The 25,454-nt window shown below is 37.2% G+C and overlaps 5 protein-coding genes and 1 long non-coding RNA gene across 9 annotated transcripts; 4 read left to right on the top strand and 2 right to left on the bottom strand.

The window, feature by feature from the left end:
• The first annotated feature begins 266 nt into the window (after positions 1 to 266).
• Positions 267 to 10,667, top strand: LOC124452933 (anion exchange protein 3-like). 2 transcript variants are annotated; one of them, XM_047003593.1, is made up of 15 exons: positions 267 to 440; positions 607 to 711; positions 785 to 956; positions 1,853 to 2,491; positions 3,130 to 3,299; positions 3,728 to 3,902; positions 3,994 to 4,385; positions 5,112 to 5,598; positions 5,787 to 6,145; positions 6,423 to 6,617; positions 7,111 to 7,317; positions 7,561 to 8,059; positions 8,729 to 8,898; positions 9,807 to 9,977; positions 10,075 to 10,667. In XM_047003593.1, the coding sequence occupies exons 2-15, from the start codon at positions 658 to 660 to the stop codon at positions 10,144 to 10,146; spliced, it is 3,762 nt and encodes a 1,253-aa protein (XP_046859549.1). In that variant the 5' UTR covers positions 267 to 440; positions 607 to 657; the 3' UTR covers positions 10,147 to 10,667. The 2 variants fall into 2 exon arrangements, with proteins under 2 accessions (XP_046859549.1, XP_046859548.1); XM_047003592.1 differs by having other exon boundaries at positions 304 to 450.
• Positions 10,668 to 11,751: 1,084 nt separating this feature from the next.
• Positions 11,752 to 14,112, bottom strand: LOC124453657 (Golgi reassembly-stacking protein 2-like). 2 transcript variants are annotated; one of them, XM_047004468.1, is made up of 11 exons: positions 13,952 to 14,112; positions 13,771 to 13,851; positions 13,503 to 13,599; positions 13,255 to 13,361; positions 13,101 to 13,187; positions 12,906 to 12,995; positions 12,670 to 12,822; positions 12,558 to 12,600; positions 12,308 to 12,486; positions 12,213 to 12,277; positions 11,752 to 12,133 (listed from the first exon to the last, which is right to left on the bottom strand). In XM_047004468.1, the coding sequence occupies exons 1-11, from the start codon at positions 14,015 to 14,017 to the stop codon at positions 11,854 to 11,856; spliced, it is 1,248 nt and encodes a 415-aa protein (XP_046860424.1). In that variant the 5' UTR covers positions 14,018 to 14,112; the 3' UTR covers positions 11,752 to 11,853. The 2 variants fall into 2 exon arrangements, with proteins under 2 accessions (XP_046860424.1, XP_046860423.1); XM_047004467.1 differs by having other exon boundaries at positions 12,213 to 12,486.
• LOC124453658 lies at positions 14,092 to 16,211 on the top strand. The gene is made up of 5 exons (XM_047004469.1): positions 14,092 to 14,444; positions 14,538 to 14,724; positions 14,923 to 15,274; positions 15,477 to 15,518; positions 15,600 to 16,211. The coding sequence occupies exons 1-5, from the start codon at positions 14,290 to 14,292 to the stop codon at positions 15,926 to 15,928; spliced, it is 1,065 nt and encodes a 354-aa protein (XP_046860425.1). The 5' UTR covers positions 14,092 to 14,289; the 3' UTR covers positions 15,929 to 16,211.
• Positions 16,212 to 16,952: 741 nt separating this feature from the next.
• On the top strand, positions 16,953 to 19,753 carry LOC124453662 (thioredoxin-related transmembrane protein 2-like). The gene is made up of 8 exons (XM_047004473.1): positions 16,953 to 17,311; positions 17,390 to 17,456; positions 17,538 to 17,651; positions 17,818 to 17,894; positions 18,062 to 18,168; positions 18,933 to 18,998; positions 19,126 to 19,261; positions 19,416 to 19,753. The coding sequence occupies exons 1-8, from the start codon at positions 17,165 to 17,167 to the stop codon at positions 19,524 to 19,526; spliced, it is 825 nt and encodes a 274-aa protein (XP_046860429.1). The 5' UTR covers positions 16,953 to 17,164; the 3' UTR covers positions 19,527 to 19,753.
• LOC124453661 (protein Wnt-3a-like) lies at positions 19,752 to 24,940 on the top strand. 2 transcript variants are annotated; one of them, XM_047004471.1, is made up of 8 exons: positions 19,752 to 19,940; positions 20,253 to 20,337; positions 20,413 to 20,492; positions 21,386 to 21,496; positions 21,590 to 21,783; positions 22,807 to 23,044; positions 23,558 to 23,829; positions 24,294 to 24,940. In XM_047004471.1, exons 6-8 carry the CDS (start codon positions 22,918 to 22,920, stop codon positions 24,759 to 24,761), a joined length of 867 nt encoding a protein of 288 aa, XP_046860427.1. In that variant the 5' UTR covers positions 19,752 to 19,940; positions 20,253 to 20,337; positions 20,413 to 20,492; positions 21,386 to 21,496; positions 21,590 to 21,783; positions 22,807 to 22,917; the 3' UTR covers positions 24,762 to 24,940. The 2 variants fall into 2 exon arrangements, with proteins under 2 accessions (XP_046860427.1, XP_046860428.1); XM_047004472.1 differs by lacking the exon at positions 19,752 to 19,940 and having other exon boundaries at positions 19,962 to 20,337; positions 21,421 to 21,496.
• Positions 24,785 to 25,336, bottom strand: LOC124453666. The gene is made up of 2 exons (XR_006951158.1): positions 25,275 to 25,336; positions 24,785 to 25,110 (listed from the first exon to the last, which is right to left on the bottom strand). It is a non-coding gene; the product is annotated as an uncharacterized LOC124453666 (long non-coding RNA).
• Between the last annotated feature and the right edge of the window lie 118 nt (positions 25,337 to 25,454).

Below are 25,454 nucleotides of genomic sequence, written 5' to 3'. Positions count from 1 at the left end.
AAAGCTAGTGCGCAAATCACCTTCCCTCATTTGCATAAGGCGCGTTGAGCTTTCGTTTCCATTTGGTAGAATTCGTCATAATTTATTTCAATTCCTGAGAAAAACAAAAAAAATTTATTACAGTATATTTTTCCTCGGATTGTGCATAACAACGAGCAACCGCATAACAATGCCTTTTGAGTTTTGACGTTAACAAATCACAAGATGATTACATTATAGTATCACATGATCAAATCGTGGATGTTCATTGGTTCGCTTATTAATATCCTATCAAAACAAGACCGTGAAGCAATTTGTTGATTAAATTATCATTATATTTCAATGGTTTGAAGTGAAACCTGCCGAGCGTCTGGAGAAAAGTTGACAGGCTTTGATTTGCTCAGTTGGGTTGCATTTGTTGCTCGAGTATTATAATTAGAAAGGTTCTTTCGTTTGAGAAGGTTTGTTGATGTAAGGACCATGTGACTGTCAAATTGTTTATGAAAAATAGATATCGTGCTTATATAAAGATATTGTTGATGTTATCGTGTGAATTGCTCTTTTTTTGCCAGCAAGAAGCAAATAATTGCTTTAAGGTGATGTTCAATCGATTCGTTTTTTGTACAGATTGGTTTTTTCTCCGTGACCGACCCTTCGCTTCTTGATAATTGAACAAGAATGGCTGATCAAGAGGAATCTCCACCTGGAAGCAACACGGAAATGGTCGAGGAGGTGAGCCGTAAGCCCATTTTTTCATCCGGATTGAACATTAATTTCATTTGTCAATCATATTCGTCTTCTCCAGGGAATTTGGATGACCGTAGACGAGAAATCTACCGAAATCAAAGATGACCTCCTCACTAAGGTTCTTCGCGAACCTTACGAATACAACACGCCGACAAGCATATCTGTATCAGACGATACAGAATCACCAACATCTCACTATCATCCCGTATTTAACGAAAAAGATTATCTCAGTAAGTTGAACGCTTTCGTAATCTCGATACTTTTACTGCAACCTCAGCGCGAACTGGTTTGAACATGTCCTCCAGACATGCGTTAATAAATATATCACAATTCGAGCGAGAACAATCTTTAATTGTCAAATGTAAACAATGTTTCCCAGCATTAGTTAAATGTACAAAACTGTTTTATTATCATGCAAAAGTTTTATTGTCATTGGTCGTTTACGTTTAGGCAAAGTTCCAAACAGCTAAAAAAAAGGGAAAGTTGTTTATATTAGCCCATAGTCTGCTGAAGTCTTTAACACAATAGGAAAATTCTTGTTTTGTTGTAGCGTCAGGCATTCATAATTTGATTTTCATTCCCTTAGTATGAAGAACATGTTATTTGTATTCTCAGTTTTTGAATTTTTGCACTGGCTTCAATATTGCAAGGAACCTTGTTTGGAATTTGCAGTTTTGTTTCATCTTATGCAATTTGTTGGTTAAACATTTTGAAAATAGATTCCTTCATAAATACTGGAAAAACCTTAAATTTTTTACATTCTTGATCAAAGTTTTACATCCCGGGCTAAGATCGTTCTATTTTGAAACGCCACTTTGCAATATTCCCAATTACAACTGTGCTTCATTTAAAGCACACAAACAATTCTTGTTAAATTCATATGTGTGATTTTTGTTATTAGCTGTGGAACATCAATGCATACTTTACCTTCGGATATGCCATGGATTGATGTTGCAAAGCATGACTCTTTTATCTATAATTTTGTAACTATGTTTATATTAGCAGTTTATGCTGTAGAGATTTTCACCTTAAAACATTTTTGACCGTGCCAAGTTGCTTTAGATTTATTGATTCCATCTTGTTCTTGTTGCCCTTAAACTCTTCAATTTCCGTCAATGATTTATAGAGAGACGGCATTCGCACGTCCATCTCCACACGCCTCTTAAACTGCACTCTCATCACCATCACCATAGCAAGAAAGAAAAAACAAAGAAAGGACCGAAGAAAAAAAAATCATCTGACTCCTCTCCACTTCATGTGGAAAAGAGCAAAACAAATGAAGAAGACGGTGAGCCTCGTGGCATACATGTTGAAACTCCCAAAGCAGTTAAAGAGGAAGCATCCTCGATCTCGGAAGATAAAGTTAAACTGAACATTGTGGATCAAACAATATGTGTGTTGCCTGAAATTGGCGAGGAGGAGGTTCTTGCTACACCTCCTAAACAGGGATGGCTATCTCAGCTTGCAGATGTACCAGACATTGTCATTGCATCAGAGAAAGAGATGGCCCCTGTATCAGATTCACCAAAAGAACAAAAGCCACTTCGACATCAACACAAGCATTCGGAGGAGGGTGATAAAGCTCTTGGTATACCTTTAGGCAAATCTGGTCGACATCACAAACATCGGCATAGGCGTAAATCGGAGCTACAGGAACGGCGTAGGCCAGGTGTTGCCACCATAAAGCAGGATAACGAATCTATTCAGGAGGCAGTTTTGGCAGATGCAAGTGCTTTGGATCAGAAGGATATGGATGACATGAAATGTAAGTGTAAATTGAACTTTTTAATTTTTGGAGATTTTTTTACTAAAAAATATATGGACCTGTTTTTATTGGAAATGTGGATTGTAATTCGAGATACAGACAGCCCGTAAGTTCGGTTGTGCTATGTAAATTTTCGGAGCATTATAGTGATTGTTTCAGAAATCTGTTTCTACAGGAAGTGAACAAGGAAATGTTAACATACATAGCGCGATGAAATTTATTACTGGCTACGTCACCTGTGGTGATTGTGAGATTAACGCTTTTATGATATCGTATGTAAATACGATCCCTTCAACTAAGCAGAACTATTCTTTTAACCATGACGTAAGAATTACGTAAGAATGACGTATGGCTTAAATGGATAATAACGTTGTCCTTCAAACGACTCATCCAGTTTATACACAAAGATCATCATTTGGACGATGTGACAGTTTTTCGTCAACTATCTTTTGTCCACTGGTGTTAGACACGAGCTCTGTGTAGCAGTCATTGGGCAGCCTTTTCATTAGCAGGTTTATTGTAAAGTAGCAAATTGTGATATTATGAACAGAGTCATTTGCACAGCTGAAGATTACACGGAATTGCATGTATAATTTTGCAGCGTATGTTCATTTTTTTTGTCATTCTTTGTTTACCAGTTCATCGATTTCAAGACCTGAAGGGAGTCCATCGTCGACCCCTGAGGCTGCGTCGCTCCGGGATGACGACACATTTCAGTAATCAAGATCTTTCCGCCAGTCTTCGAAGTCTTGTCAGCCACATCAAAACACCTCCAAGGAAGAAGGTCTACGACCACAAACCGCACGAGGTGAGGGGCTTTGTCATGGATAAAGGGCGTTACTAAACTGTCTGTTTTTTAAGATTGAACTTTGGATGTCTCTAAGAATGTCCTTTCAATTTGGTTTTGTCTGTGCTGATTTCAACTTCTGGTGTTTGAAAACGTTTGCTAAACAGTGGGCATATTCTAGGTTTCTGTTTTGGTTTACCAACCGTTTCAATGTAAATGTACGCGATTGCATCATTTTTATGGTGTACTCCATAAATATTTAAACATAGCTTTATGTGAAGTGTGTTTAATGTGTCTCTTATGGGAAATGGACGACGGCTGTACGGGGTAGAGTTGCTCCATCAAAGAATAAGTCAATGTCAACCTTAAATCTTTTCCAAAAACAAATCAATTCAAGATTTTTACCGGCAGACTTAATTTTACAACACAACTTTGCATAATCGTTGTAGAATTTTGTGGAGTTGGAAGAGCTGACGACGACCGGGCAACAAACAGAATGGAAGGAGAAAGCGAGATGGATCAAGTTTGAAGAGGATGTCGAAGAGTCACAGCGTTGGGGAAAACCTCATATTCCTTCGTTGTCTTTTCACAGTTTACTTGAATTAAGACGCGGCCTTGAAACAGGTTGAGATTTACATCACTTTACGTGTGTTCGTGATTGATTCATTAATTAAGCATTGTTCGAAATGTTGATTTTTTCGTGGACGTGTTTAAGGTGCCGTATTGCTTGATCTGGAGCAGTTTGATTTATCGAACATCGCCGAAGCTGTGATTGACGAAATGGTAATAACGGATCAATTACCGAGAGCTCAAAGTTTTAAAGTGCTTTCGGCTCTCCTTTCAAAACACAGACATCAACATCAAATGAACAACGGTCTGCCGCGACGAAACTCTAGTGCTAATCTTGCCGCATTTTTCGGCGTAGAAAGCAAGGCAACGCCGTTAAAAGCGAGCGAAACAGAGCTTTCAGATGGGACGGGAGAGAGTGTAGGTTTAGAAATGAAAGAAAACAATATGAAAAATGGGGCATCGTGGCATAGAAATGAAAGTGATGCATCTAGTCAAACGCCGATTTTAAAGGAATCCAACTTTGAATATTTGGACAAGGCAAGTGAAGTAGCTATTAGGACTAGTTTAATCTTCTTGAGCATCATCTCGTACAATAAAGTGAATGGTTTGAGTTTGGGAGTATTGTTACATGTTTGTAGCAAAATTTGGATCGTCCAGGTTAGTATAGAGTCCTGAGGCCGGTTGCACGAAGCATGGATAGCGTTATCCACTGGATAGAAAATTTTTCTGAACTTTTATAAAATCTCTTATAGGAGAAAAATACACGATTTGAACTGTGCAATCACTGAAATAAAATATTGTTCCGAAGATTCTTAAATTTCTTTGTCATAAGAAAAATAAAAACACCTTTTTACAAAATTTGAAAATTTTCGCTATCCAATGTATAACGCTATCCAGGCTTCGTGCAACCGGCCCCCGAGGACTGATGTTGTTGATGTTGACTGAAGTTTCGACTGTGACCACACGACTGTGAAGAAGAGAAGCATTAGAAATGTTGAAATCTCTGTAAACATCAACACCAACTGAATTTCAGAAGAAAAATTCTCGATGCGAACTCGAGTGAAGTTCATCCATACCGCATGTCGGGTTTCTTTGTCTTGCGCGAAAGAGTGTTTCGAGATTTTTAAATCGAAATTCTGTTGTTCTAAAGAACGAAGTTCAACGAAACATTACGGAATAAGTTCATTTCTTACAGTCATAATTGTGGTTAAGCTGTTTCATCTGTAAAACCTGAATATATCTTCGTCACGTTTTATCACGTAGACTGAAAAGCGTGTTGGCGTTTCGTTTGCACCTGAACCAGTTGTTGGGGATGGTTCCACTTCAGAACTCAATACGAATTCGGATATTCGTGGCCGAATACCTTCTGATGCTGAAGCCACAGCTGTGCTTGTGGGTACAATGGATGAATTGGATAAACCGGCAATGGCGTTCGTCAGACTTGCTAAAGGTTGTCATCTTGGTAATTTGACTGAGGTCCCACTACCTGTGCGTTTCATTTTTGTGCTGGTTGGTCCCGCGCGCCATGACAGTCAATATCACGAAATTGGACGCAGCATCGCCACACTAATGTCGGATGACATATTCCATAGCTTGGCGTATCAGGCAGAGAAAAAAGAGGACCTTCTGTCTGCCATTAATCAGTTTTTGTCTGACAGTATTGTGCTTGCCCCGGGAGATTGGGACGAGCGTGTTTTGTTGCCTCTTCTCGAGGGACACAGCCGAGAGGTGATGAAGAAACGACGCAAGGGTAAGTAGGTATATGACATGGATCTTTATGGGTATAAGGTGTTAGGAGTAGATTCATAGATGAAAGGTCTGTTGGTTGTGTCCACTGGTGATTTTCTTAAGGCATATTGACAAGTATGGATTATATTGGATCATGAGGTATCTTTAATTTAAGTACAAATGTATGTATATTAATAATATATATTTTAGCTGCTGCTCAAACCGTTCCCGACAGCAGCGATGATCCTTTGAAGAGGATCGGAAAGCCGTTCGCAGGTCTTGTGAACGACGTGAAGAGGAAATATCCACATTACAAAAGTGACTTCATCGATGGCTTTAAAAACTTCAAATGTTTTGTCACTTTCATATTTGTGTATTTTGCAACGATTGCCCCTTGCGTCACGTACGGTGGTCTTCTTAGCAAGAAGACAGAAGGATGGCTGGGTCTCTCCGAATCCATCATGGCTACGGCCTTGGGGGGGATTCTGTTTGGCTTCTTTAGTGGTCAACCATTAATGATTGTTGGTGTAACTGGTCCTGTCCTCCTTTTCGAGGAAAATATTTATTCCGTAAGTACAATTGTCTTATTTTTTTGCTTTCTGTATGTGTGGCATGTCGCATTTAGGCGCGCGATAAGTTTTGTAAATCTCAGGATTGACTTGTTCTTCATGATGTTGCTAGAAATTGCTATTGTTGTGTGTAAATTTCCTGTTCATGTTATCGAGTTGAAATTTTTTTAACAACATCCAGCAAAAGATATTTTTACCAATAAGTCTCAATCATTACGCAGCCTTAACAGCTTCATCTTATTCACAATCCTTCTAACTTCAAATATCTATTTTCTAGCTTTGTAAGGACTTCGATTTGGACTTCTTGGCATGGCGTGTTTGGATTGGATTGTGGATAGTTGTTATCTGCACTTTAGTCGTCGCTTTCGATGGCTGTTTTATGGTTCGATATTTTACTCGATTTACTGAAGAAATTTTCGCCTGTCTTATTTCGTTCATTTTCGTCTACGAAGCGTTCAAGTTTTTATACGAGGTGAGGAAACCTATTTGTGAGAAAACTAAACAAGAAAGCTGAATATTTGTTTGTATTAGTTAAACAGAAACAACAAGAACCTTTTTCAGGAAAGCTTTAGGATTATCATGGTAAACTTAAGGTGACACACACTGTAATTTCAACTGGGAACGTCTGTCCTCAAGTAAACTCTATGTTTGAGACTAATCGCAATTCTTATAATAGGTTTTCGCACTATTCCCATCACTTGCTTTGTTTTCCGTATTTGTATTACTGAGCACGCGTCTTCATTTAATGGCTTTGGCTTTAAAATCATCTGTTGATGTTGTGTAAGGCTCGTGGGGAAGAAAACCGCTCTTCATATTGGGAATACTTTACCCCAAAGAAGCAAACCGAGAAAATTTATTTTTGAACGCACTTAATAAGCCACAACAATGCACTTTAAACGTTAGCACAAATTTAAAGTTGAGAAAATATTCTGCTTGGTCGACATTGTTTTTTCTTTTGCGTCTAGACTTTCGTTGATAATCCATTAACTCGAACTCCACATAAGTATGAAAATGGTAATGCAACTGTTCCGAAAAATTCCGAGAAAAAGAAGGACCTTTATCCACGCGACGAACCCAACACAGCCTTGCTTACAACGATATTACTGTTCGGCACAGTAATTCTAACTGTTCGACTACGCAAATTTCGACACAGTCATTTCTTTGGTAGGAAGGTAAGAGTTAAAGACTTTAATGGCTTTTTTATGTATCATGCGAAGTGAACATAGCTTCTATTGAAATTATTTTTTGCGGGGAGGTGGGAGGGAGGTAGATTGAGAGGAACTAATACATGGTAGGGAAATTAAGGCAAACATTGTTATTCTAGTAGAGTTCGACATTCTTCAATCAATTAACGAATCCACTAGGAAATTTGTCGTAAAATTTAAGAATAAATTTAGTTTTTTGTTTGTTTGTAGGGTCGGCGAACGGTTAGCGATTTTGGTATGGCCATCTCAATAATTGCTATGACTATTCTGGATTATTCTATTAAAGACGTAAGAACGAGAAAGATGCCCGAACTTTCAAGTCTAAAGCCTACCTTACACGAGAAACGGGGATGGTTAGTTGATCCTTTGGGTGTTAATGCCCTCTATATGGTTGCTGCTGCAATCCCGGCAATCTTTGTGAGCATTCTTCTGTTCATGGAGACCGAATTGACCGCAATCGTCCTCAATAGAAAGGAGAACAACCTGCGAAAAGGCGCCGGCTACAACCTCGACCTGTTGGTTGTGGGTCTGGTTTGCGGCTTATGCTCCTTCATGGGACTACCATGGATATGTGTGGGCCCTGTTCGCTCTGTCTCCCATAAAAATGCTCTGACTGTCATGTCTACCACGCATGCGCCTGGCGAGCGGCCTTATGTCGTCAAGGTGATAGAACAACGGGTGACAAATATATTCATACATCTATTCATAGGTAAGAAAGCTTTTTCATTTTAGGTTGAAGTTGAATTTTCTTTAAATTACAAAATTACGTTGATGTGTTTTCTCCTTTTAACCCAACACACGTGGGTACCGACCGTTGCAAATCATTCAAACATATACACTCCTTATCCAACATATACTCCTTACCTATACATTATCCATATCCACTCCTTATCCAACATATCACTTTCCATCTTATCCTTATCCAACACCTTATCCAACATATACACTTCTTATCCAACATATACACTTCTTATCCAACATATACACTTCTTATCCAACATATACACTTCTTATCCAACATATACACTTATCCAACATATACACTTCTTATCCAACATATACACTCCTTATCCAACATATACACTCCTTATCCAACATATACACTCCTTATCCAACATATACACTTATCCAACATACACACTTCTTATCCAACATATACACTCCTTATCCAACATATACACTCCTTATCTAACATACACACTCCTTATCCAACATACACACTCCTTATCCAACATACACACTCCTTATCCAACATACACACTTCTTATCCAACATACACACTTCTTATTCAACTGAATTCATTCCTGACATTTATGGTTGCCTTTGGTGTGTACACCTTCAACAATTAAGATTTGTTTTTATGTCTATTTTCGCGAAGGATTCTCCGTCCTTCTTGCTCCTGCTCTTCAAGCCATTCCAATCGCCGTGTTATTTGGAGTATTTGTCTATCTTGGAACAATGTCGTTGTCTGGAAATCAGTTGGTCATTCGATCTATAATGCTTTTCATGCCACCAAAACATTATCCGGATTTCAGTTTTGTACGAAAGGTAATGTGTTAGCGAAACTCTTCTTGAGATAGTTACAGAACAGAGCAGGGGCACATTTTTCTTGCCGTTTACAAGGCTTGAAAGCTGTTCTTAGGGCTATTTTTGCCGGATCATTAAAAAATCCAATTTATTTTCAAGCTAGAAAGTCCTCTTTGTGAATTAATAGAACTAGAATACCTATCGTCAAATGTGGTCAAAATGAAATGTTCTTCGCCTTGTTTTTTTATTTGGTTTTCAATAAAGATGTATAATTTTGTAACTTAGACTTTACCTCAATTTTTAAAATGCTGTATTGCTGACCCCTCTATTTCTTCTCCATTAAATTCATTCTAAGAAAATCAGTCCTCCAGTATTGAGGAAGATTTGAAGAACTAGTTGTACGCGAACGACATTGACGTGCAGGGAAATTAGATTGTAAACAGTCCTTATTTCGTTTCAATTTTAAAACAAGAAATGACAACGCAAAGATATCAGTTTTGACCTGGTGATGATAACATTGTACTGGTGATGATAACATTGTACTGGTAATGATAACATTGTACTGGTAATGATAACATTGTACTGGTGATGATAACATTGTACTGGTAATGATAACATTGTACTGGTGATGATAACATTGTACTGGTGATGATAACATTGTACTGGTGATGATAACATTGTACTGGTGATGATAACATTGTACTGGTGATGATAACATCGTACTGGTGATGATAACATTGTACTGTTGATGATAACATTGTAGTTACACTGCTACAGAGTAGTTGAATTTATTCTATGTTTGTAAAATGTTATCGTCCATGTTCGTGTAGTCGTCAGTGGTCCACTAACCTGGACGATCTGCATCTACAAACGCGTAACGATACTCCTGCTGGTTTTAAACCGTTCACTTCATTCACTTTGTCGTTTAGGTGAAAGGGAGAAAGATTCATCTGTTTACAATTATTCAGCTCATACTGCTGATGGTTCTGATTGCGACGAAAATGACGGACATTGCGCCCGTGTTTCCGTTTCTCGTTATTTGCTTGGTGCCCATCCGAAATCAGCTTGTCAAAATGTTCAATGAGAAAGAATTGAGCGAGGTTTGTATTTACCAACAAGGAATTGTAGTTGGTCACGTCACGCGATAAATTACGTCATCATAGTTGTCTTTGCTGATGTGTCGTATTTTCATTACAGCTTGATAATGAAGAGTCTGTACTTTACGAAGATGATCTTGACGAGTACAATATGATTCATGTTCCTATCTAATGCGAGAATCATTGTGGATACATTTTGTACGAAGAGTGCACTGGCCAAGCATGTCCTAATGGTTGAGACAGGAATACATTGTGTGAATAAACGAGGAACTGAAGGGATTGGCAGGTTTTCTGATCTTGCAGGCAAGTCATGTTTATTCCTAGTTGTATCCGTCCGACAATCATTCTCCGTTGAATGCATTCCATACATCGTACTTATTTACTATTAGTATGTACATGCCCTTATCAAATTATTAATTACCTATTTTGTACCCATAGAAATCACTGTAAATCAATTTAAGTCCATATATATGTACAGTTTTGTAGACGTTCAACACTATCATTTAAATGTTTGTATATATTTTCAATGCATACCTTAACCTCTTGTTAATGGCAAATCAAACTTGAGCAATCATCAACCTCATTTTCCTAATATTTTTCTACAAGATGTGACGTATAGTTTGCATAAAATTTCAAAAGTGTGTTTACAAATATAAATATATATATATATCATATACCTTGATATGACATGAAGCTTTGTTGTTAAACTTGTATATATGACAGCATGCATGTTTGTAGATGTAGATCGTCCAAGTTAATGGAGTTCTGGCAAGGAGTGTTGGTGTTTGTGGTCGACTGTCGTTTCGACAACCTTAGTGTTGATCATCTTCAGACTCTATTGACGTGTTAACGTAAACTACTGTCATTTGGACAACAAAGCAAACAGCTCGTTAAGGAGCAACGTCTGCCGCAAACCAACCTCAACTTTACGTTCACTCATCACTTGACTCTGAAGATGACTACCTCTAAGGTTGTTGAAACGTCAGTCGACACACAACATCCTGGGTTCAAACCATTTACTTTAAATAACTTAACTATGAACTTCATAGAATTAATGGGAAGTGTAAAAAGTTTGGACAATTTTATGTAGTAATCATAATCACATTCAGCCTAATGCAAATCGAATGTAAACAAAATAGCAAACACTATTTTTCTCAAGAATTTGCGGAGCTCTAAAGCATGTTGCGGAGCTCTAAAGCATGTTGCGTAGCTCTAAAGCATGTTGCGGAGCTCTAAAGCATGTTGCGGAGCTCTAAAGCATGTTGCGGAGCTCTAAAGCATGTTGCAGAGCTCTAAAGCATGTTGCGGAGCTCTAAAGCATGTTGCGGAGCTCTAAAGCATGTTGCGGAGCTCTAAAGCATGTTGCAAAGCTCTAAAGCATGTTGCGGAGCTCTAAAGCATTTTGCAAAGCTCTAAAGCATGTTGCGGAGCTCTAAAGCATGTTGCGGAGCTCTAAAGCATGTTGCGGAGCTCTAAAGCATGTTGCGGAGCTCTAAAGCATGTTGCGGAGCTCTAAAGCATGTTGCAGAGCTCTAAAGCATGTTTGAGCTCTAAAGCAAGCTCATGTTGCAGAGCTCTAAAGCATGTTTGGAGCTCTAAAGCATGTTGCAGAGCTCTAAAGCATGTTGCGGAGCTCTAAAGCATGTTGCGGAGCTCTAAAGCATGTTGCGGAGCTCTAAAGCATGTTGCGGAGCTCTAAAGCATGTTGCGGAGCTCTAAAGCATGTTGCGGAGCTCTAAAGCATGTTGCGGAGCTCTAAAGCATGTTGCGCTACAAATGAAATGACTTCTTTTATTTTTCTTCAAAGTTACATGAGTGAACATGTCAGTATACAATAATATATAACTATTTTTATTGTCACTTTGATATAGAGTTGTAATCAACTCGTACTTAATGGAATTTCAATATTTGCTGGTGTATTTATGCCAGCAGTTGTTAAGGTGGTGGGTAAACTTGCAGATGTAACAGGTGTTGCATCTGTCGTGATATTTGACAGTAACGGAGAGGGGTTAACAGTGACAGTAGATGTACCTGCCACAAGGGACGGTGGATCTGTTGGGTTGTAAGATGCGTTCAGAATGACAGCAGGTGCAGAAGAAGTATTTCCAAGGACTGGGTTTGATTGGTCAACGGCTGCATTCACTATCTGTGTTGTATCACTAATAAGAAAATAATAATGTTGGTGTGCATGCATTTGCCAATACATATTCTTGTACTGTATATTTTTGTTAAACTTACTGTGTATGTGAATGCGAATGAGAATGTGAATGAGAATGGCCCGAATGATGCTGGTGTTCATGAGAATGGCCCGAATGATGCTGGTGTTCATGAGACGATGATCCTGGCGACATCAATGTCGTTGGCATCCCAGTTATTAAAGGATTGGCTTGACTTGGTATTTGCCCAGGCTGCAATGCTGGTGCAGCTAACGGGTTAGCCTGGCTAATGGTACCTTCCTTGGATGCTGTGCTGGTGTCAGAAATTTTCAAATTTGCCATATTAATATCAAGACCTGTGAAGACACAGCAAATGTATACAATGTTGCAAACACATCACAGGTGTCTCAAATAAGTTTTTTCATACCATTGGTCTGAGTTGGTGGTGTTGTTGATGCCAACAAAGGAACCTGTAATACATGCCAAATATTTGTAGAATGTAAAGTTTTTGTTGGCATAAAGGATCAAGACCATCATACCTCCGAAAATCCATCAGAAGAGGGATTTATTTGACGAACTTGTTTTGGTCTGTGAGCTTCATCCCTTAGCGGGATTCTGTGGAGGTATCCAAAGCCAATACCACAACCCAAAGTACCTTCTCCACCCCATGATTTATTGGGAGTTATGGTGACCTGAGAAATGTTGTTTCATGTGAGTATATGGTTGATGATATCATTTCATCACTTTGAATTGGTTTTCTGTAGAAGTCAAATACCTCACGACAACCATCAGTTTCCGAGTTGTACACGTAAAGTTTCAATGGCTTTCCCTCAAAATTCTCGATCAATGCAAACAGATCTTCTGTCTTTAATTGAATTCATAATAATTGCATTATACTTTAAGCTAACAAAATAATGCATGCACTTGTAGTATGCAGTGACATAAATTGACATAAATTAACATAAATTACCTCATGAAGGATTGAATCAGCACCAATAATGTAATCTGTAAATGGTCTAAATCCTGCAATGTCCGCAGGTGAGTTTGCTTGGATTTCCTAACAACAAACTGGTGTCTTAGAGGCAATTGTTCGAATACTTCACCATTTTTATTCAACTTCTTACCAGAACATGCCAAATATTTTCATTTGCTCCTTCGAAGGAACAAAATCGAATGCTTACACCAAGTAAACCTTGTCCGCCCCATAAATTACTTGGCGTTATACTTGCTTCTGTTACGAACATAAATTTGAATTAATACACTTCAAATCTCACACAAAATGAAAAAATTGTAAGGGTTGCTACACTGATTACAGCCATTCGATTTAAACCGTTCTAAACAGTACAAATTTACTATTATGTTATGTACTTGCCTCTCACTTTGCATGTCTTGCTGCTATAGATGATCATCTTCACTGGTTTTTCTGCATTTGCTTTGAGGATTTCTTTCAAACTGTCATTGTCTTGATTCTAGCATACAAGTACAATCAAAATATAATCTATGCTACTCTCGTTCATTGATGGTTAGGTCTCAGTAGATACAATCTCAGCTTTCACAACGAGCAAAATCAAAATTATGCAACATAGTACTGATGCAAATTGCAAACTTTGGTTTACGTATTTGCAGTCGGTGCATCTTACCAATCTTGTGTTTTCGATGGCTACAATAAAGTCAAAGTAGGGTTCCAAACCAGCTTTGTATCCAGGAGAATTTTCTTGAACCTAGAAACAAAGAGCTCATTAAAATGACGATGTACTTATGAATGTCAGAAGGCACAACAAATATATATGTAAATGCCAAGTGCACAAACATTTCCCTTACTCTCAGTACGTGATATCCTTCAGTTCCACCGCCGGGTATCTCCTCAGATGATGAAGATGCTCCCATTTCCAAGAAAATTCAAGCTTTTCACAATGCAAATATGAAAACAAAGTCTATCTTCCAATGTTGATGTGTGACGTGTGTCGAACGAAGTGGAGGATACTTGCTAGTGCCATTCTTCTTTCACGTTATCAAGGTGGGAAGCCCGCGAGTAGGCAGAAATTCGATAAACCGCGACGCGTGAATTTCTCGAGAGAATAAAACATAATTAAAGCAGCATGGTTTGAGGCTATTGAATTTATTCGTCATCGAGTCATTATTTCGACGTATATCTGAAAATGAATGAATTGGAGAAGAGTTGCGAGGCAAATGAAGTTTTTCTCGGCCAAGGAGATGGTTTGATGCGCGTTGAAAATTTGACAAAATGTAAAAATGCTGTTTGTATGATACACTGCGAAACGAGATGTCTTCAAACAGGCAAAAAGATTTTGAGGTAAGTTCGTAAAGATTTTTCAGCTTCATTAAATTCGTTATGTTCAAAGCATAAATGTATTGTGTTTTCCTTCTGTTTTTTTTTAATCTATAGAAAAGGCTCTGGATTTTATGTCAAAGCTAAAATATTCAACACTGCATACAAATGTGTTATCACAAATCACCACGTTGTGAGCTGTGAAAAAGATGCGAAAAGCTCCATCGCAATTTTTCACTATGAAAGAGAGAACAAAGGTTGTCCAGTTCAATTGCGACCAGACAAAATTTTTCGTACAAACCAGGTTTGTATGTCAGCAAACCCCATGAGATGGCAAGTGTTGATATGACAATACCAAAGTGACTAGTTTCTTAAAATTTGCAAATGGGATGGTTCTGTCTTACCACCTTGATAGAATAAGCATAAGTATCTATATCTACCTGTGGCATAAGTATCTAACAATAGATGTACCAACTAATGTTCTTTAATGGATAATTTTTAGTATCTTGATTACTCAGTTATTGGCATTGATGAAAATGAACTTGCTGCACTGTCATCTTCGATTGCTCCCATTGAATACGTTGAGCAACTTCCAGCAAACATTGATGATCAAGTATTTATATTTCAACATCCTCGGGGAATGCCAAAACAATTTAGCCACGAGAAGATTATCCGTATTGACCCGCCCTTTGTATATTATGTCGCAGATACAAATTGTGGATCATCTGGGTCACCTGTGCTATGGAAACTGCAGCTGTTAGCTATTCACCTTTTGGGCAATCAACAACATGGTTATAACAAAGGGACGTTATTTGATGCAATTATAAATGATTTATGTAATGGATGGAACTACGGTAATTATTTACTATATTTCTCACTTGGGCTGTCAAAGATGGGACTTTCAATGTAAACTTCCTTTGTATCTTGACCTTAAGAACATGCATCCTAATAATGTTATCTTAAGTTGTAAGAAAGTTGAAAAGCATGATTTTGTTTGAAACAATTTCCTTGGCTTAATTGAAAGATCTTGAAAGTAATGTGTTTCAAATTTCACAGATAATCACCCCAAGAGAAGTAGAAGTCCATGTGAGATTGACGGTAAATGATTGATTCAATCATTTGTGTTTTTGTCTCTAACACAATGTCATTAATTCAGAAATTTCAATCGACATTTTTCAGAAAACTCTGTTAAAAAGAAATGTGTTAATGGGTTTGATGATGCTAATAAACACCTTCCTGTTCTTGACGACATCTTTCTAGACAAACTGTCTAAAAAATGTCAGTCATTTTACAAACACCTTGGTCGCAGACTTAAAGTTGACTCAGACGAAATTGAGGAAATTAGTAGTGATCATGTTAACTACAGAACCTCTAGTGAAAAATGTTTCCAAATATTCAAAAGGTGGCAAGATTCAGAGTCAAGTGAGTTCAATTGTGAAGTTTTAGAGAATGCGCTGAGGAGCCTTGACAAAAATGCAGTGGCAAATATGTTTTTTGGTAAGAAATGATGTACTTGACACTGTATATAAAAGGGAATTCTGTACATATTTATCTATACTTTCGTACATTTATAACATATGTACGTTTATATAATATAACGTACACACATACTTAAGGACTTCAAGGTTTCATTTAAAACATTTTAACATTCCAAATGTTACACTATTTTAAAAATACATAAGAGTTGATGTTTCACATCAACTCTTATTCCATTCTAAGTGCAAGCAAAGTTCATATGTTCATTATGCTTCTAAAGCTCATTAATTTAAATATATATATTTCATTACTGTGTCCGATTATGTAATGCTTGTGACTTCCTTGTCAACTCGCTTTCTAAAATGGTGCCCCACACTTCGACAGGTAGCTCTTGAATGTGATCTCCTGGCAATGAATCGTAGGATTTTGGCCAGCTAAATTCCCCGGCTAACCATCTTCGAGTGACGCTGTCTGTGCGAAACAGTTTTTCTAATTTTGCTTTCCAAATAATTGGCGAATTTAGGAGTTTATGTTCCGTAAATGATGGCATTATATCTTCATAAATTGTAAAATGATGTTTCCAGATCGATGAGCAAGCAGAGATGTATTGATACCATCGTACGCAAACTTGTTGCGCTCGACATAAACTTGCAACATCCAAATGAATAAGTATGTGCAAGCAGATCTCGCTCGGCAAAATGTTCAAGAAATCCCCTTGCATTGGAATATTCGTTGTTTTCTTTGCACAGCTTTCTGACGAATCTTTCGACTTGCATTTGGCTAGGATAAGACTTTTCCGGGTATTTGCGTTGTTATGCATAATTTTGAACAGTACACATCATTTGGTAAACACAGTTGCTGTTATGACTGAAGTTAAAATGTTACAACTGCGTGTCTCTTTAATTTTTTTGTTATGGATACGGCTCTCTGATTGGTCAATTACGAAAATTAGAATATCACTTCTGTACTTTTGTTTACAAACAAACAAAGCTTGCAGAATGAAAACCCCGCAATTATTTGGTTCAGAGATATCGTTTGGTGAGTACCAAACTATGGAATGAAAGGAAGAAGAGAAAATTGAAGATTCCCGTTTGAAAGTTTGAAATTACAAAATCGTTCTTATTATGTTCTGAGCCCACAGAAAACTAATTTTAGAAGTAGGGATACTTCATGTTATAAAACCATTGGCCATAACCAATATGGACGAGTACTGATTGTGCAATTTTGTTAGATTAATCTGCTTCAATTTGTTCAGAAACTGTTGGACGATGAGCTTTTTTGGACCTTTATTACCGTATTTTACCAGTTACTATGTCTTGAATACGCTTGCATCCATCGCTTACATTGTTTTGAAAACTGTTCATCCTTTCTGTAACTGGTTGTTTATGGGAGAAGAATCATGTCAACTGAGTATGGTTAGTCGACATGAACATTCTGTGGCTTTTCAACAAGACTCTTTATATGTGCGAGACTTTTGCTGCGTTTCATTTTAGTCGGATTGCGAAACATTAGTCTTTGTCGGAGTTGTCATGGCGTTTAAAAATTCTAAATGGAAGAGAGGTGTGTATATAGAGGTTTTAACGTTATTCAAAGATTTGATATGATGATATTGTAATTATAATGATTGAGTGTCGTTTTTAGATGCCAACAGGGAGGTTTTTGGTATGGCAACTGGATTTTTCAAAGCTGTAAACCTTATCCTGTTTCTAAGATCAAATTTTCCGTTGTTTGTCTTCTACGGAGTTTTTTGTATTGGTGAGCTCCAAAACTTGTTTACTAAGAGCTATTACATCTTTGTTGCATTTTGTAAATTTCTTGAAAAGGGTTTTAAACTTATAATGGTGATGTATGCTATAAACCAAGAACATAATGATTATTTTTGTTATTGATACAAACTTTCAAAATAATTCTGTCATCTTAGTGTTATTTGTTGCTGTTCCTGAATCGATATACTCCGGTCCAGATTCTGTTCAACTCTTCAGTGCTGCTTCTCTTGAGGTGCTCAAATTCTCTATCACACTAAATCTTATCTTATTATATTCGATATTCATACAAGTTCAAATAAATATCAAATGAGATTTTTTCTTCATTTTTGAAAAAAGGCTATGTATTGCAGCACCTTTTGGTTTTTTTCAATTCATCAAATCTTTTTATTCGAGATGTAGGAAGAACTGCAAGAGAATGATCAAGTGACGTATCTTGTTGAATTTTACACCATGTGGTCACCACCTTGCAAGAGAATATCGGAACCTTTTGCAGAAGTTTCATTAAAGTAAGCATCCTTTTATTCAAATTTTCACCTCTACAATCATAACCAAATTTTATCCAGTAAATTGGACAATATTCTCTTATAAAATTGTATGTAAGCTCTCACACAGACAAGTGTACTTTTGCACGAGTTCTCTACAGTATTGCCAACTGTAATTTTTTAAAAATCCTGAGTTAGCTCCCAAATATCCTGATATTCCAAAATCCACATTTTTCCATTTTCATTCCCAGACTCCCTAAGAGAGAGGAGTGGGGTCACTGCCTACTAAAAGCTACTATACATGGATTGTGATTTTATACATCAAAATTCTGTCCTTTCTATAAGCATCGTCGCCCTACCAGTTATGCCTTTGAGCCAAATGGTTTTGATTTTGTGTTTTACTTTTACATAACAGGCTGTAAAGTCGTTTATTTGTCAATCAATTTTCACAAAAAGTTATTCCAGAAACCTTAACTCAAAAATAAAAATTATTCTTTAAAATTTTTCTCACGGAATTATTCTTTAAAATACATATTCCAATTTCCAACAGCTTTCAGAAATTCCAATATTTTGGGATAAAATACCGAAGTTGTTAGACGCTGTTTCTCTGTAGCATATAGCGTACTTGTACGAAGGATTCCCCATGCACTTTACCTGCGCTTGAGGTGGAAAGAAAACCTTGATACTATCCTACTTCCAAATTACTTCTTTTTATAGTTGTTTCAAGTTTGTTTTTTTTTGCAACGCGAAATCCTTTCTTTGGAGTAAACGAAGTGTTCTTTTTATAGATTTGATCATGAGTATTTGAGATTCGGGAAAATTGATCTTGGTAGATACCCGATGATTGCGCGAAAGTAAGCTTTTAGATGAACATTCGGTTCCTGTATATTGAACAATCTGAAACAAAGCATATGGTTATTGTGTTGAAATTTTGATTTGAGTTTTCCATGACATTGTTCACGATTATTTTTTTTGTTTCAGATACAATATAGACGACTCCGTCTCATCGAAACAATTGCCTACACTGATTTTGTTTCAGGATGGAAAAGAAATTAAAAGGCGCCCTACGAAATCTGTAGGTCCTGATGGAAAAGTCAAACTTTTTGGCTTTACAAAGGTTTGTAGTGTTTTCAATGCAACTTGAAACAGTTGAATTGAAACAAATGATAGCGCTGAAAAATCATGAAAGTTTAACTTTTTCAGTTTTAAGCGGCGCAAATTGCATGTTTATTGTTTTCATAAACGACAACAAAACTGCTTTATCCTTAAAGGAAAATATTATCAAAGCATTTGGGCTTGAAACCTGTTTGGAAACAGCTAAAGCTAAGTTGAAACGGGAGCAGAAGAGAAATAAGACCGACGAGAGAAAGAAAGAAAATTGAGTGAATTGTGCGATGAAAATATTACGGTTTCTTTTTATCTTATTGTACTTACCTTAGGAACTTTTATAAATATTTATAAAATTATCAGAATCCTTCTGTTAATTTTAGGTTTTTGTCATTTGTATACTATGAATTTGATTCTGACTGTTTGTGGTTGAAATGATTTTACAAAGTGTCTGCATTATAAGAAAATATCGGAGTTGTTGATGTAGACTAAAAGTCTCAAACCTTTTCTTGTCTAAATTACTCTTACCTACTCTCAACGAACATTTACAGAGATTTATCCAAACATTGTTTGTCATAGAACATCTTTTCTAGCAATCCTTATGCATTGACTCTGTTACATAACGTGCCATTGAAGACCATGGTTGAAATTTAAATCTTTCATTCTATCTTTGGGAAAGGACACAATTGGTGAGTGTTGCGTTGTTAATTGACGTCTGACGAAGTCTTCTCACATATGGTAAAGTACTCGTCTCGTTTAAACACAGCTTGAACAGGAGTTAATCTTTTTACAAGGCGACTTTTGCCAATGGGGATGAACGGTTTCAACAAGAAATGCCGTTCATATAATTAATCAATAGTTAACCTTTTATTTTACACAGCAATGGTTGCATGACTTATGAGAAAAAAGACGGTGAAAAATGATTACTTTAAGAATGCCTCACAGCACATTGTTTTTAACAATTATTGATAGATCAAGTTTGTTTGTTGTTTTACATACAGGCCGACCGCGAAGAGGTAGTTAATCATCTTCCTTTTGAGATGATTTATGGTTAATTGGCTTCAGTAAAGGACCCGCTTGCTTAAGGTTTTGAAATCGTTAATTGCAATTCCTTTCCCTGTGATCTAAATGAAGTTTTTTAATGGATGCATCTTCCTTTAGGCACGATCACCAAAAGTAACACCAGTGACGAATACAAGAAAAGATATTTCAGAAAGATAGTTCAAACGCCTCTACATCGAGTAAGTATCCATGTATTTGCACTTTTAATCTTTGTCAACAAATTTTATTCTCTGCGAATTCAACTGAAAATAGTTCAATAACTTTTAATCGTCCTAATGTGATAGCCTAATCGCATAAAACACTCTTGACCAAACATATGTAAAAGATATTATTTTTGACAGCATCCAACACGTGTATTACTCACTAAACTATGAGCAACGGTCGATAATCTTTCATGAAACTGTTGGCAATGCTTATACATATTTTTCAGTGGCTTTGCCTTCTTCAAATTTCGTTCTTTGACTTCTTTGGAACTATGACTCTTTTGAACAAGTTGCCTGTTCACCCTTTTATCAATCCCCGATGATTTAACATATACAACTTGCAATGTGCTTGAACTTTATAGGTGAGTTTAATTGGCGAACTGCGTTTCGAAATTGTCAGATATTATAAAAGTAAGAAAATCGGCGGGTGATGAACATCCCTTGGAGTGTCTTCATTTTAAAACCTCATTAGAATTTATTGTGACTCGATGGCCGAAAGTTTCCTGCAGGAAAGAGCTTTGCTGTTTTTAGGCATCTTCGAAATGATCAATGCCATTCCTTATTTAAAATGCGTCTGCTTTCTTTAGTAGATATATCTACAAAGTTCACGTTTCCAATTTAACTACTGTTGTATTTGTTTACATTGTCGGATCTCATAAGGATAATGAAATTACCATTTAATTCAAGTTACACGTAAGCATCGCTCTCTTTTCTCATTCCGATGTCGGCTCACACCTTACTTCGCGATGTTAATTAGCCATTTCTCGCTCGTTTTATTCTAGGCGTTTCAGTCATAAAAACTTGCGCATCTATCGCAAATATTTAAGGTTGATTGCTTTTTATTATAGTACAGTTTAATTTTACAATAGTCGAATCATACAACAGCTTGAATTGAAATTTGAAGGTGTCTGGCGGTGAAATCATCTATTTTTGGTGCGGCCATCATTGTCTTTCTGTAAATTCACCTTGTGATTAAGGCGGTAAGCAATATTGTCCACCTGATGTATTTAATATCAATCGTGTCAAATATTTTCTTGTTTCCTTTTTTTATATGTGAAACCTTCCTTTTCTAGAGCTTTTGTGACGGTGTGTATCTTATTTCGACTGATGTCGACTGAGGACAAGATCTGAATGCAAAAAGAATTTCTTCGGAGAAGTTGCGCTAGGGAAAAGCTCGGTATTTCAAGATGATGATTGTACAACGGTTAACTATCGTTTTCATGCTCATCTACCGTGCAGGATGTCATAATTTTTAGTCAAATAAACGGTATGTTACTTTAATAATTGCATGCAAATATTTTTATGGATGGAGAAGTGCACGATTGTGATTTGATTGCCATCAACCAGTTATATTGTAAATTGGTTTATATGACCATTGATATCCAATTTTTTGCCGGAAACTTCTTTATCGTGCGATTTCTTATGAGAGAGTATTGATGAGGGGACAAACTTGTTTTGCTCATGGATAAACCTTTCGCAAGTGCAGTGGAAAACGAGAGTTTCCTCAAAGGAAGAAAGTAGTTTCCTATTCCTCCTTGATGCTAGGCGTCAGTAAAAAAAGTAAATGTCGTTGTTGATTAGTAATTTGTCGCTCAAGTTCGGTAAGAGCCAAGTCGTCGTCGGTAATGCGGTGCTTCGTTTGTTCAAAGATTTCCGAAGTTTAGAGCCTTTGTATGTGATATGCCATTATTAGTTTAACTTGTTTGGACGGATTAGTTGTTTTGTTTGTTGTTATTCGTCTTATCTCATCAAATAATTCTTTGCTTGTGTTTTAAATATTTTTATAATACAATAATTCATATATGAGGGACGAGGGTTCGTTTTTATATAAATAATTGCAGCTCTTGCTTCTAGGCATAGGGAATTACATTTTCATTACAACCGGACTAAGCTTTCCGTGTAGCGATTTCTCAATCCGACAGGAATGTAGTGGATTTTGCATTTTATTTGAAGTGGCGCTTGAGCGAAAAGAAACCAATCCACTATTGGCTCCAGTTTTACTTGGCGTTTAAAGAATCCGCTTACATCCATCATTCATGCTGTTCGGTATGGTGAATCCTCCATAAAGCGCTTCAACAATTTTGCCATGCTTTGTTTTCAAGAGTGTTCGTCTCCTTCTTCGACTAACACAACCCACCCCCTACACGACCTTACTCGCGTTGCGATAAAACTACCTTCTGAGTTGCCTTCTATAGCATTCTACATGACGTGTCTTGCGTTTCATTTTTCATTTTAAACTCTTGTATTACCACCCGATAACAACCACATTAGTTTCTTTGTTCTTATTAAGCAATTCGAGGAACAACCTTTCGGGAAAAACTGATCAAGATAAAAAGCTTGCAGTTCTTACGCGAACTTCAACAAGAAACAAAATTCTCTGTGTATCAAATATCCCGATCTCATGGATTCAATTATTCGCGGTGCAAAAACAGGAGTAAAAGAATGTGGCGTGCAACTCAGCGGTAATCGATGGAATTGCAGCAACGTTCCGGATCATGGAACGCTCTTTGGACCGATTTTACCAGTAGGTACGATGGGAGATAGATGATATTATGATTAACGGCCAAAATGTCATCTGCGATACGTGAAGAATTCTTTCTGTGTTAACATATTTTTTGCACGATCAAAAAAGCACGTATTATTCTGTTAAAAACAGGGGATGGAACCACGATAGTTTTTAATGTTTAGTTTCTCTTGTATAAATTGTATTTGGTGGCTTCCTTTTGCGGTATCATGTCAGACTCTTTTGTTCAAGTCTCTAACCTTTTTTATTATAATTGCAACTTTGCAGATTTTGAAAATGTACTCCAAATTTCTTTTGCTTAGTTCTTTGGTATGTTAGTATTTTATAGAGAAATTGGCAACCCACGCGCACACCATACATTCAAGGCTAGGAGAGATGCACACCCTTCCATACCCCTCCCAAAATGCGTTCATCATTAGAAGCAAGATAGACCTAAGCTGTGATACAGGAAATATTTCATTAACTCAACGTTAATGAACTTTCTGTCAAACTATCTCCAATACTTTTTAATGCATAGGTTGTCGTGAGTCGGCGTTCCTCTTTGCTATCACGTCAGCGGCTGTAGCCCACTCTATCACTACGGCATGTAGTTCGGGGCTCCACGCAAGTTGCGGTTGTGGCAGATCCCTCACAAGGCAGCCGTCTGGGCAATGGGAATGGCGTGGATGTCATAGCAACGTGAAATTTGCTGGCAAGCTTACGAAGGAATTTTCAAACACTCGCGATTCAATAAAAGGCAAGGCTGAACGGAAGAAAATGAACAGGCATAATATTCGAGCTGGAATAAAGGTATTGCTGTGTTTGTCATTCCTTGCTGTGATATTTCTGGTGAAAAATTCAGGAGCATTTGTTGTCTTGCATGTTATGCTGTAATGAAGGTCTTTTGAACTGTATAATTAGCAAATTTTCTATAATACCATCGTTGCATGTTTGTATATATAGACCTTCCTGGTTAGCGGAGTCCTAAGATTGATTGTTGGTGTTGGTGTAACAGATGATCTTTTAGCGGCAGTCATCTTCAGAGTCAAGTGAGGAGTAGACGTCCCCTTCTGTGTGTTTGTTGTCTGGTATTAACCAGAACGATTAACATCTATAAATATTTGACTACGTATAATGAAATCTGATGGTCGGGGGGGGTGTATTTAACGAAGATTTTACCTAGTGACCTATTGAAGTCCCGAGGATGTTTTCCATAATCATTTTGTTTGTCTTTGCTGCACGATTTTCCATTTATTTGAAACTGTGCATTTTAGATTCTTTCCAGTCTTTTGTATCGTAAATGTAAATGTCATGGAGTTTCTGGTTCTTGCGATTTAAAAACTTGCTGGATGCAACAACCAAAGGATTTTGGCATCATTGGAAAACGTCTACTAACAAAGTACGTCTCAGCTGTCGAAATGGTCAAAACCAAACTTGGTCCACGCGTGCTGCGAGTGAAGAAGAAGAACTCGCGTGGACCAAGACCCTCGGATCTTATATACTATCAACTTTCCCCGAACTTTTGTGACTCCAACTGGAGACTGGGCACCATTGGTACTTTTGGTCGGGTATGCAATATAACGTCGACAGGATTCGACAGTTGTCGGATACTCTGCTGTGGACGGGGGTATAATGTTGAAATTATCACTGAGACGGTCAAATGTAATTGTAGATTTCAATGGTGCTGTCGTATCGAATGCGAAAATTGCATACAAACGCGCGAGTTGTACACATGTAAATGAACTAAATTGTATGTAGACTGAACTTTCAGTCTTGAAGCACGTAGTCATACTTTTGCATACTTTAATGAGTTGTTGGTTAAGTACAGACTGCAGATGAGATCGATTAAGAATGAAGATTTGAGTTCATTGAACCAGCTACTCCTGAAGCTGACTAAAATAAATCTGCATTTGGTTACGTATTTTGTGGAGTAAAAAGTAGTTTTAATGTTCTTCCTAGAAACATAGTTTACTAATAACATGCTGATCAGTACATGTCCTTGTTCTAAACTTATGCAACTTCTGCAGACGGCATAACGCCTCAGATTTGTGCGTTGTTCCCCTTGACCTTTAGTCACGATCCTTAAACTTCCTGAAATGGAAGTCATTGGTTTAGTTTGATGGATTATCCAAGTGCTCTTACTGATGAGATTCTATTTTTACGAAACGTGATTACTCTAATGCAATTAAACAATTTTCAGGTATTAGTGCTGTATATCCTCTTAAATCTCAGTAAAAAATTAATCGTCATTTGACCTCATATCGTCTAGTCTTGTTGCGTGGTCGCCGTTCTTCAAGCGAACAAATCACCCACAAATTCAGCCTGTGAACAGAACAATAGGAACACAATTCGCTTGCATTACCAGGTAACGACTTTACCACTCTGCTATTTTATCATGCCATCGGAAGTCAATTAAAAATAGTATTGTCTCAATA

This window comes from Xenia sp. Carnegie-2017, unplaced genomic scaffold (genome assembly GCF_021976095.1).
Source record: "Xenia sp. Carnegie-2017 unplaced genomic scaffold, XeniaSp_v1 HiC_scaffold_25, whole genome shotgun sequence".
Taxonomy (NCBI): domain Eukaryota; kingdom Metazoa; phylum Cnidaria; class Anthozoa; order Malacalcyonacea; family Xeniidae; genus Xenia; species Xenia sp. Carnegie-2017.
Note: the sequence above shows the minus strand (reverse complement) of the source record. Positions and strands in the feature narration are given on the sequence as shown.

Bases quoted from the DNA above. Each gene is read 5' to 3' on its own strand.
- LOC124452933 (XM_047003593.1), top strand. From the start codon at position 658: ATGGCTGATCAAGAGGAATCTCCACCTGGAAGCAACACGGAAATGGTC. The intron at 712-784 runs GTGAGCCGTAAG...CGTCTTCTCCAG, and splicing joins ACACGGAAATGGTCGAGGAG to GGAATTTGGATGACCGTAGA. The intron at 3,903-3,993 runs GTTGAGATTTAC...GACGTGTTTAAG, and splicing joins AAGACGCGGCCTTGAAACAG to GTGCCGTATTGCTTGATCTG.
- LOC124453658 (XM_047004469.1), top strand. From the start codon at position 14,290: ATGAATGAATTGGAGAAGAGTTGCGAGGCAAATGAAGTTTTTCTCGGC. The intron at 14,445-14,537 runs GTAAGTTCGTAA...TTTAATCTATAG, and splicing joins ACAGGCAAAAAGATTTTGAG to AAAAGGCTCTGGATTTTATG. The intron at 15,519-15,599 runs GTAAATGATTGA...GACATTTTTCAG, and splicing joins AAGTCCATGTGAGATTGACG to AAAACTCTGTTAAAAAGAAA.
- LOC124453662 (XM_047004473.1), top strand. From the start codon at position 17,165: ATGAGCTTTTTTGGACCTTTATTACCGTATTTTACCAGTTACTATGTC. The intron at 17,652-17,817 runs GTGAGCTCCAAA...CTGTCATCTTAG, and splicing joins CTACGGAGTTTTTTGTATTG to TGTTATTTGTTGCTGTTCCT. The intron at 17,895-18,061 runs GTGCTCAAATTC...TTCGAGATGTAG, and splicing joins TCAGTGCTGCTTCTCTTGAG to GAAGAACTGCAAGAGAATGA.
- LOC124453661 (XM_047004471.1), top strand. From the start codon at position 22,918: ATGGATTCAATTATTCGCGGTGCAAAAACAGGAGTAAAAGAATGTGGC. The intron at 23,045-23,557 runs GTACGATGGGAG...TTTAATGCATAG, and splicing joins TGGACCGATTTTACCAGTAG to GTTGTCGTGAGTCGGCGTTC. The intron at 23,830-24,293 runs GTATTGCTGTGT...TGTGCATTTTAG, and splicing joins ATATTCGAGCTGGAATAAAG to ATTCTTTCCAGTCTTTTGTA.
- LOC124453657 (XM_047004467.1), bottom strand. From the start codon at position 14,017: ATGGGAGCATCTTCATCATCTGAGGAGATACCCGGCGGTGGAACTGAA. The intron at 13,188-13,254 runs GTAAGAAGTTGA...GTTTGTTGTTAG, and splicing joins AAAATATTTGGCATGTTCTG to GAAATCCAAGCAAACTCACC. The intron at 12,487-12,557 runs GTATGAAAAAAC...GTGTCTTCACAG, and splicing joins ACCACCAACTCAGACCAATG to GTCTTGATATTAATATGGCA.